Genomic DNA, 11,030 nt, shown 5'->3' on the forward strand with positions numbered 1-11,030 from the left:
CTAACCTCTCTTTAATGTTATGGAAAGGGCAAATTAAATGGGATATTCCAGAAGTGAAAGCACATCATGGAGCTTTTGAGAACAAGTGGTAACATCCTAGACCAATATTTTCAATCATGACTGTATATATGTGTTCTGAGAGTGCTAGTGGAGGAGTGGGATTAAATGAGATTTAGGACTTCACAAAAAGGAGGGCACTTTCACATGTGTAACAATGTTTTAAACTCAAAATTTCAACTTGGGTTCTTGGATAACACACTGAAATGTCTGTTTCTGTAGGAGCTGGAATGCCTTCAGGACCATCTTGATGACTTAGTGTCTGATTGCAGAGACATAGTGGGAAACCTCACTGAGCTGGAGTCTGAGGTGAGTGGTTTTCAGCCTGGCGTAAAGGGAATAGATGATCATGTCTAGTTAAGCATGCCATTTTAGTAGTGATGAAAAAACCTGAGGTTAGAGGAGCTGTAGAAATGCAGCTAGGATCTGGGATCAAAATACACCCTTTTTACCCCACACAATGGTAGTTTTCCTGGAGGTTCTTGAGGAAGAGAAATGAACTACAGTTCAGGATTTTAGGCTGTTGATGGCATTTCTCCTGCTTTAAAGATCAATTACAGTACTAAAACTAAAATTTGCACAGGAACCCAGTTAACTTGAACACAAGTCAAGATATGTGATGGGATTTGAGATTTTGGTCTTGCTTGCAAGTAGTTTTGAGTACTGTATTGCAGCTTCTCTCTCAGTCACAAAAATTTTGCAAGCAATAACACCAGGTACATCAGTAGAGATTTCTAGTGATGTTGGCAGCTTTACTTCTTTTATGAAGCTGCATATTTGACTGTTGAGACCCAGACTGTTCCCCACATCTTTTCAAATTTACACTGTGCCCTAGGGAAATTTTCCTTCCAGCAGTTAAAAACTTGGTTTTCTCAGAACTGTGCCAAATCTTCAGCTCCTGCTTAGGCGTAAGGTGATTTCTAATGCTCTAGCAGCCAGTTTGGAGGAGAATGACTGAGTTATCCAAGCCAGGAGTTTCTTTGGAGACCAGGCTCTTCCCTTAAGCTGGAGGGCTTGTCTTGCATTTGCCATGGTGGCAAGAGTGAATCCTGGGATTTCCAGAGCTAAAGGGCAAAGCTGTTTGGATTGTATTTTTCAAAACCCTGTAAACTGGGTTGAGTTTGAGTAGTTATCACAGTTTTTTTCCAGAATATTTTTCTCTTGTGCATTCACTGTGAAAATGAAAAACTGTGTATTTTCTGCAGGACATTCAAATTGAAGCCTTGCTGATGAGAGCATGTGAGCCCATTATCCAGACATTCTGTCATGTGAGTACTCTGTAATAGCGTGAATATCTTTGAGGAAAAACTCAGTGGGAAATGTTAGAGTGTTTTAGTATTAGTTCCTGGTACACTTCAAAAGTAAAATCAGAGGTAATCATTTCCAAAAGTCTTTAATTAAAAAATCACCCTGAAATAAAAATTCTTAGCTCCACCTGGTGTTTCTGCTGTTGTCAAAGTCCTAGCATAAAAGCTAGTTTGAAGATGAAATTTGCTCTGTAATTGGCAAAAGTCACTCTACAGTGAGTTAAATACTAGACTTTTTTCCTTCTCCTTTACATGCAGGCAGTGTGTCTAACCACTCTACTCTGTGCAGTTTCTCAGCACTGCTGAAATATCTTCACTGGTGTAGGGCTGAGTAGTTAAGGAGCAGTGAAGGCACCTAATTATAATGTCATGTAAGCACTGTGTCTTTGCAGTGTGTTCTCCTGACTCTAAAGTGCGTGTGTTTCTGAGATGGTTCTTAACTGTATAAGCATAGTTGTGTACTGGAGTTGTGTGGTGCAACTCGAGGGTGGTCAGTTAATAGTGAGCTCCCCATGGAGAGTGGGACTGTAAGTTCCATATTTCCTAGTCACAGTGGGCCAAAACAGCATAAAACCCATGACTTGTAAAAGTATTTAATTTTCATGCCTTTCATCTCTTCTTCAGGAGGTTGCAGATAACCAGATTGATTCTGGGGACCTGATGGAGTGTCTAATACAGAACAAACACCAGAAGGAAATGAATGAAAAATGTGCAATCGGTGTTACTCATTTCCAGCTGGTGAGCAATGCTTTTCTCTGCTATCAGTGGAAGCCTGTTCTGTTTTTTCAGGGGGTTGCTGGGAATTAGCTAATTATGAAAACGCTCCTTTGAAATAGATTTTCCACTGTATTTAAAGAGCTCTTGTGAATTCAGGCAGTTGTATTTGCATGCCTGGTCATAAATGGTCATTTCTGGACATGATTTCTTTTCAGCCCTTCCTTCCTCCCTGGCATTTGGTAGACAGGTCCCAACTTCTTCAGCATTGCAGCATTCCCCTTACTTCCACATTAATATGTTTGAACAAAAGTATGTGCTAATTGTGTGATTCAAAAAGTGTTCTTTTGGCCAGCGCTTTGCTTCTTTTTTGTTAACTCCAGATGACCAGAATTGTTTTTCTCGCCATTTTTCTCTTGCAGGTTCAAATGAAAGATTTTAGGTTCTCGTACAAGTTTAAAATGGCTTGCAAGGAGGATGTGCTGAAACTGTGCCCCAACATCAAAAAAAAGTATGTAGTGCCTGATCAAAGAGCAATCTAATTGTGTAAATGTGTAATTAAGTGGCAGGATACGTCATGATAGGACAGAAACACTGGACTTCCTTTAAAGGCTAATTGGTTTGTATGTGTTCCCTTAGTTGACTGTGTTTTGTAGAAGATTAAGGTAGAGGCCTGCCTCTTAAAATTACTTCTGCTTTACTCCTGGATAGAAGCCTGTCCTTCTTATTTTATATGCTGTGAAATTAGCTAATTATTACAATTAGTGGATTGCGTGTCCCAGGATGTCTTATATCCTTGCTAGATTCGTTGTCTTCTAAGAGGCAGGCTGCTGTTGTTCTAGGTGCTGATCTGGGAAGGGAAAACATCCCACTTGTTTTATCTGGTTTATTCACTGCAGTCTAAGGGATTTTTTTTTAATGTCCTACTGCAATAGTGTAAAGCTAAATTACACACAAGGTCAGTCCTGTTTATGGATAGCAAGACTATTTGCATTTTATGAGGTAAATGCCCTTCCCATAGTGTAAAAGGATTACTTGCAGTGTTATGTAGGTATTCACCTTCATCTGTTTCTGAGATGAAGCAAAGCTTTTCTGAAGTGCTGACATGACTTAAGAGCAGAAGTCTTGCTGAGCAGAGGGGCTGGTGGGATTTTGAATGTCTTCCTGTTTGCTGATCTAAACTCCAGTTTAAGTTCTAATTTTGATCCAGTTACTCTACATAGAACTATACCCAGAAATTAGCACAGACGCACAAGAACTTTATACTGTGTTTGGATTATTCGAGTCAGTTTCTCTGGGGTGGTAATCCAATATCAACCTTGGCTGGCCTTAGTGAAGGGTGTATGAATAAAAAGATGTGTTCTTTTCTGCAGGGTGGATGTAGTGATCTGTCTGAGCACAACTGTGCGCAATGATACTTTGCAGGATGCCAAGGAGCACAGGGTCTCTCTGAAGTGCCGCAAACAGCTGCGTGTTGAGGAGCTAGAGATGGTAAACATGCCTGAAACTCTTGTCCTCCCCACTCTTTTAGTGAGGTCCTTCAGTTAAAGCTTCCTGGTTTGTCCACCTTTGGGGGGAAAAAAGGAAGCTCATTTGCAAGATGCATCTTATTTATTTTTCCACTTTTCTTACAATATAAGGCTCAATTGCCCTTCACGATGAAAGTACTGATTGTCTGCTTTAACGCCTTAAATATAGTCTCACAGAGGCTAAGGCAGGCTAAATGGTTATTGGAATTTCAGCTAGAAGTGATTATGTTTAGTGTTAGACAGCAACGTGCTACACATTCTGATGCCCTTAACATCTTCTAGGAGAGAACAAAAGCTTCATTTTACAGACTGAGGAAACAAGCACAGATGAAGCAACTCAACTCCAGCTGCTCCAAGTTGCTCAATGGATAAATAGAACTAGTGTTTGTTCTGGTAGGCAAAGCTGCCTCTCAACTTCCTGCTGCAGTGCTTGCAGTAATAAACTCTTAAGGTCTTTGTCCTGTAGATACTGTTTAAGTGTCAAAGCTTCACCTTAAGTAGGTCCATATCGGAAGAGGCAGCACTCTTGCCTTTGTATGGAAAAATGCAGATGTTTGGCATTACCAAAACCATGAAACTTCATTCACATCCTCCAGGTCACCTGCTAGATGGGTGGCTGTTAATGCATCCTTTAGCTTTCATGTGGAAAGAATTTAGTTGTCTTGGACAGGTGTGATGATGCCCTTTTAGGAGAAGCAGTGGAAACAACTTGCTAGCTCTATAATTTGATTTAAATTCTTTCTTCAATCTAAAAATCTGACAGATCACTGCAGAGAATTTCAAAGCTGATTTCCTACTAACACCGCTTTTCATACCCAAGATCCTTATATTCAAAGAAACTGAATACCTGTTGTGAGGGTTGCTTGCTTTTTGTGAGTAGAGGTCTTCAGTTAAGAGGTTAAAAAAGTAAAATAATCTTGAGTCCTACTTTAAGGCTCATATTGTAATTTTTCCTGCAGACTGAGGATATCAGGCTTGAACCAGAACTGTATGAGGCTTGTAAAAGTGACATCAAGAATTACTGCCAGAACGTGCCCTATGGCAATGCTCAGGTAATGGAATTTATTAATAATTTACAATTTAATTTGTACTTTCATTTCAGGAAACTTTTGAAGAACACTTTTGCCTGTGTAAGTGCAGCTTGAGATTTTCATTTTGATATCACTCAAATATTTTGGTAGTACTTTGGAATGTTAATTTCTTTCTTTTCCACTGGCACACAAGCATTAATACTGGGTGAATGCAATGCTGTGAGCTCTTTATTCTTCAGTTTATGCTGGTTTTAAGCTGTTAGCAGCTGGTTACTGCAAATGTTGCTAAAGATTTCATTGGCATAATGTCTGCAGGATGAGATTTGTGGTTCTGGAATAAGTCCAAGAGACCCTCTTCGTCTTCTTAAATCTTTGTGAGAAAAGATGAGCTTAAAGCAAGTCCTGGAAATAAGCATTGGTAATGACTTCGATAAAATCTAGGCATTGGGAACTTAACTGCCCAAATGAGATGAAGGTGATAATTAGGGAAACATATGGCTGTGTATGACAGAATCATATCAACAGTGTGTCCATTATGCCTGCAATATTGTGTTGTAGATTATTGAATGCCTGAAAGAAATCAAGAAGCAATTGAGTACACGGTGCCACCAGAAGGTGTTTAAACTGCAGGAGACAGAGATGATGGACCCAGAACTGGACTACACTCTCATGAGAGTCTGCAAGCAGATGATCAAGGTAATGGTCGTGTGCTCATTTCAGAGGGTGAGGTTGGGATAAAAGAGCTCAATCAGCTTTGAGCTTCCCATAGAGGCTTGTTACAGCATTGCTGTGCTTTTTCAGAAGTATGATTGCTTTTTTGCAAAGTAATCTGTTTCTTAACTCTCAATCAGGCTGAGGTTTCTTCAGGGCTTTTCTCTTTCAACTTCCTAATCAAAGCGTGTGCACTAATAAATTTGTCTTCCTAACTTGCCAGCAGAATTGAGGAGGGAATCTGTGCTGAGGCTCCTAATACAGTTCTCATCCAGTCAGTTTGGATTTGGATTGGCTTTTAGCAAGGATGAAGAAGTTAGGAGTACAGAGAAGAGTAAAATGTTCAGGTCACTGCTGACCTGGTGCACGCAGACTTTTATCAAACTGCTAAAGCAGGCAAAATCATGGATAACTTAGAATTACGCAAGTGGTACCATGTAGAAAGCAGCAGTGAATGTTCATATAAGACACTCTTTCAGAGCAGCCAGAATTCCAAGCCCTGAAACACTAGTGTGTGTGGTCTGTATGCGGTGCCCTGCCTTCATATTTTGGCTGATGAAGAACATCTTGAGAGTTATTTGCTCTCCAGACACAGGGTTTTAAAAAGAGACCTGTGATCTCATCAAAATAGTGAGGATTTGAAGATGCAAAAGCCTTATCTTACACCCATGGAATTAGTTTCTAACAAAATAAATTAGTACCTTATCTGAATTTTGGGTAAGCTGGTTCACTTTTGACTGTCTGATTCAAGGTGGGATGAGCTAATTACTGTCAATGAGCTTCTCTCTGCTATCTCCTTGTATGTGGTCTTAGTTTGCTCTGAGTGATACTGATGAAGTCTTTACTGTTGCTTTGTCCAAGCAGCATTTACACAGAAAAGCAGTATGTGTATAGTCTTAAAAGATTGTTTCTTTAATTTATAAAATAAATGGAAACAAAAGTAGTTGAGAATGAGACCTAATTTGGTGGGTATTTCTTTCCAAGTGCGGTGTTTCTTAAGAATAGAAAATAAAGGCAATTTGCTCTTGATAAGGCCAGTCAGTACTGTACATTTCGGTGCATAAGCAGGCACATTAATGGCCATAGTCAATTCAGGGAGTAGCACTGGTATGTTGGGGCTAGGCAGTGTGGCTCTATACCTCTCTGTTGGACAGGTGATGATTCCCTTCCATGAATTGGAAGCTGCTTGTTGGGTTTGGGTTTGTTTTTTCAAGTGCTTTAAGTGATGCAACTTGTTGGGTTTTGGGGGATTTTTTTGTAGCGGTTTTGTCCAGAGGCGGATTCAAAAAACATGTTGCAGTGTTTGAAACAAAACAAGAACAGTGAAGTGATGGATCCTAAATGCAAGCAGATGATTACAAAGCGCCAGATTACACAGAACACAGGTATCTTCTTCTGAAATAAAACCAGAACTTGCTTGCCTGAGGTGTTCTGCATGGCTGGAAGAGTATCAGTTTTGTTTTATTCTCCTTTGTTGTTTTCTATGTATGCACTAACCTTAGTCAAGTTCTTGAGGGTCAGCATGTGTTGTTGAATCTCCCTTATTCCTGAAGCTCTTACCTCACAATTTGAAATTCTATTATGAAAAAATACTATTTTTCCAAAAAATTATGTTCCTTGATGGTATAATGTCATCCAGGGAATTTCTATCCTATCTCTTTCAGAGTGTTATGCTCTGTAATCTGAAGAGATGTGTACTCTAATGAAGTTCTGTCATCTCTCCTGGTTAGATTACCGTTTAAACCCTGTGCTCAGGAAGGCGTGTAAAGCAGACATACCAAAATTCTGCCAAAATATCCTGAATAGGGCCAAGGATGATACAGAGTTGGAAGGACAAGTCATCTCATGCCTGAAGTTGAAATATGCAGACCAGGTGAGTAGAACTGGTGCCTGCAAATGAGAAAATGTGTAGACTGTGCTGATCAACAGTCATTGAATAACAAATCAAATTTGGGCTTGTGGTGTGTTCAGCGTGTGTATGAAGAGGCTTTTATGTTCCTATAGAAATATTATAGAATACAGGTTAATGTACAGCGTGGTTGATTTCCAAAGATCATTGAGTGAGTTAATGACTTTCTCCCCCAAATAGCGTCTCTCTCCAGACTGTGAGGACCAAATTCGAGTGATAATCCAGGAATCAGCCCTTGATTATCGGCTGGATCCCCAGCTTCAGATGCACTGTTCTGATGAGGTAGGAGAGTAACTCCATAGCTACTTTTTCAGGATGAAAGCTCCCTTTTCATGTAACACACTTTTGTTTCTCAAAACATGCTTTCCTAATAAGTAAAACAGAAAAATTCCTTTGAGCTGCTTCTAGGTAGTCAGATTCTCTGCTTGTGACTCTTGTCTAGTGCACAAGAATTGCAGTTTGCTGTGCAGTGCTAATATGAAGTTAATTTTTTCATCTGGGATCTCATCAGTATTTGTGACTATGGACTTCTTTCCTGCTGTCACAAAAAAGTCAGTTCTCTGGTCTTATCAACCTGAACTGGAATACCATCAGGCTTTTTTAGTTTTCACTTTGGGTAACAGAGTTGGTCATCTTCAAGGGTTACTTATTTCATACTTTCATATTCTTTCCCTGCTGTTTTCTTCCCTGCCCTCCTCCTCAGTACACAGATATTGACTTCTTGCTGCTGGGTTTCAAAGGGTTATGCATATTGCATGAGCCAGGCTGCATTTGGCTTTGGGGATTTTGGGGGGAAGGAATCTCATCATGTATTCTTTAGCTGCACCCTGCGATGAACTAACATATTGAGATATAAATGTGCTAAAAGGCAGAATCATTGTTGTGAACTACTTATGTTAAAACACCTCTTTCAAAATAGATTTCCAGCTTATGTGCAGAAGAAGCAGCAGCTCAGGAGCAGACTGGGCAGGTGGAAGAATGTCTGAAAGTGAATCTTCTGAAAATAAAAACTGAGATGTGCAAGAAGGTAAAGAAAATAAATTGGATGTGCTCTAAAAAGCTCCTATCCCTGCAGAAGTCTGTGATTTTTCCAGATCACAGCCTAGGTCATCTTCTAGCTAGTATGAGGACAGAATGCTGAAATTTCCCTACACATCTCAGTTCTGGCCTGCAGTGATTCAATTCCATTTCAGTTTGCCAGTGAAAATTGTGTTGAAAGTTCCTCCTTTGCAATTCCAGACTTGAATCCTTTCTTGATTATGAAAGGTTGCCAAAGGTTCTTATTACTAACCTGTTTCTTGATGCTGTCTCCATTGCAGGCTTTCCTAGGCCCAGACTGTGTGCTTGAGGGCTGTATGAATTGTGCCATGGCTATGGCACCTCATTTCAGTTCTAACTGAAGTAGTCCTGGCATACTGACTTTGTCTTTTAGATTAATATTTTAAGGAATGTTACAAACCAGGACACTTAATTAAGCCTAAACCAGCATTCATATTATGTCTTTATCTATATATGTCCTTATTGAAGGACAGTGGTGGATTTTCTCATGATCCTGGATTTGAAAAGATGATACTCCTTTCAGAGACATTGATCAGCATGCATTTTGTCTCCTTTTTCTGAGATGCAATTTCCTCCTCTGCAGGAAGTGCTCAACATGCTGAAGGAAAGCAAAGCAGATATATTTGTTGACCCAGTGCTCCACACAGCCTGTGCCCTAGACATCAAACACCACTGTGCTGCCATTCCACCAGGGAGAGGACGCCGTAAGTGCCTGTGCTGTACTTGTGTAACCTCTCAGTCTCGGGATACTTACCCTGCATTTCTTACCAGTGTAATCTTACGTACAAGATATTTCCACCAGTCATTTGTAGGCAGCAGGATGGAACAGCAGAAGTGGTAGATGAATGGGTGTCAAGAAGTCTTTCCTTGTGTCCAAGTCTGTAGCTTAGAGAGGGCTCTGCCTGTAAGTGCTTAAATTGACAGTTGTGCATTAAAAGTCTGGGGTTGGTTTAGCTAAGTCTGTGGCCTTTTTGCTACAAGCTAAATAACTCTTCACTGCAAAGCAGGAAGCATCTAATTAGGGATTAGTCAAGTATGGTAGCATGAATAAAAAATACAAAATTTTATGTCTGTGTCTTATATGAGCATTTAAACAAGCTTATGAGTTAGTTGGCCAAGTCCCTCTGTTGGCATCAGAACACTGTGATCCCATTTCCTTTTCACAGGACTGTGTGAAAAGTCAGGAAGTTAAACCTTTCAAAATATATTGTTCAGAAGAAACTCCTAACAAGCCTAAGGAGATAAGACTGTGTTTTCTGAAGTGAATTTGATCTTAGCTTTCTCTAAAGGCTGGTGGCATGGAGTTCAGGGGGTACAGATCATTGAAAGTGCAGATTTATAAGATTACATAAAATCTCATGTAAACCATGTGAATTATATATTGGATACGTACTGTAGTTTCTTTTTGGAAGTCAAAATTCCTTGCATCTCCAAATGCAGTACTGATCATGAATTTTGGTTAAATTGCTAGCCTCAGGGGTAGTCTGCCAGGTCTGTTTAGAAAGCCTTGTAACCATAAGCCTTCATGAGAATGGAAGAGCCCCTCTCTGCACTGTTATCAAAGCCACTGTTTCTGTTTTGTAACACCCATCTTCTGCACATTACAGAAATGTCATGCTTAATGGAAGCTCTGGAAGATAAGCGTGTGAGGTTGCAGCCTGAATGCAAGAAACGCCTTAATGATCGTATTGAAATGTGGAGCTATGCTGCAAAGGTGAATATATAAACTATTTCCATTTTTCATACCTTTGATCTCTCTGTTGCAGGGTATTTATGAAAAACTTCAGCTGTAATGAAATTCTTGTTTCTGAATGAAGTTTAGTATTTTGAATTTGGTGCAGAAAAACTGAAATCAGGTTGTCTTGGAGGTTACATCCTATTATCTCTGTGTCTCAGATGCGTCCCTAACAATGCAGAATTAAACTATCTTTTGTGCACACAGGGCTTAATCTCCTGCAGAGAACGTGCGGGGCAATGAAATAGGGGAAGGAAAACTTCCTGTTATAAAGATGCCTCCTGAACAGCAGTTCCTTCAGGTGACTCACTGCAGGCCTGCTTTTTTTCTGGTTCAGGACAAGTCTGACAACGACAGGAGGCAATAGCAGTACCTGACACTAAAGCTGGTAAATGTTGTGGCTGAGGGTTGCATGGAAAGCACAGCTTGGCTCATTTATTCCCTTCTCACCTCTAGGTTGCCCCAGCAGAAGGCTTTTCTGACCTTGCCATGCAAGTTATGACCTCTCCTTCCAAAAATTACATCCTGTCTGTGATCACGGTTGGCATCTGTGTACTCTTCCTCATCGGCCTGATGTGTGGACGCATCACCAAGCGGGTGACAAGAGAGCTCAAGGACAGGTAGAGCCTGGATTGCCTGCTGAAGAAATGCCTGCCCAGTGCCCAGTTTTGTACAGCCCTCCTCTGTATAGTCTACCCACCCCCTCTTGTGAGAGGAGAAAAAAAAATTAAAAAAAAAAAAAAAATTAGAAAAGCAGCAGGTGTTGGCTCAGTTTTCCCATCCTGGATCTCATCCATGGCATCTTCATCCTATGAAAGTTTGTGTGCAACATTGGCAGCCCAGCCAGCAGCTTTTGTTACCCCTTTGTTAGCAGACTCTCGTTTACCTGCCTGTAGACAAGTCTCTGTTGTACTGTTGGAACTGCCTTCACTCTCCAAATCAGACTGATATGACCTGCAGCTCAAGCAGTTTTTAAGT

At 40.4% G+C, this 11,030-nt stretch overlaps 1 protein-coding gene across 1 annotated transcript in view; it reads left to right on the top strand.

Moving 5' to 3' along the window:
- Positions 1–10,805, top strand: part of GLG1 (golgi glycoprotein 1) — a 77,452-nt gene extending 66,647 nt beyond the window's left edge. Inside the window, exons 13-26 of the mRNA XM_058845663.1 lie at positions 280–366; positions 1,263–1,325; positions 1,989–2,102; positions 2,501–2,589; positions 3,452–3,569; positions 4,567–4,659; positions 5,197–5,334; positions 6,611–6,734; positions 7,080–7,222; positions 7,439–7,540; positions 8,178–8,285; positions 8,901–9,021; positions 9,925–10,031; positions 10,509–10,805. Of these exons, the coding sequence (XP_058701646.1) occupies positions 280–366; positions 1,263–1,325; positions 1,989–2,102; positions 2,501–2,589; positions 3,452–3,569; positions 4,567–4,659; positions 5,197–5,334; positions 6,611–6,734; positions 7,080–7,222; positions 7,439–7,540; positions 8,178–8,285; positions 8,901–9,021; positions 9,925–10,031; positions 10,509–10,676 (1,575 nt within the window). The 3' untranslated portion in view covers positions 10,677–10,805. The remainder of the gene's footprint in view (positions 1–279; positions 367–1,262; positions 1,326–1,988; positions 2,103–2,500; positions 2,590–3,451; positions 3,570–4,566; positions 4,660–5,196; positions 5,335–6,610; positions 6,735–7,079; positions 7,223–7,438; positions 7,541–8,177; positions 8,286–8,900; positions 9,022–9,924; positions 10,032–10,508) is intronic.
- Positions 10,806–11,030: the final 225 nt, after the last annotated feature.

Source organism: Poecile atricapillus, chromosome 10 (assembly GCF_030490865.1).
Source record: "Poecile atricapillus isolate bPoeAtr1 chromosome 10, bPoeAtr1.hap1, whole genome shotgun sequence".
NCBI lineage: Eukaryota > Metazoa > Chordata > Aves > Passeriformes > Paridae > Poecile > Poecile atricapillus.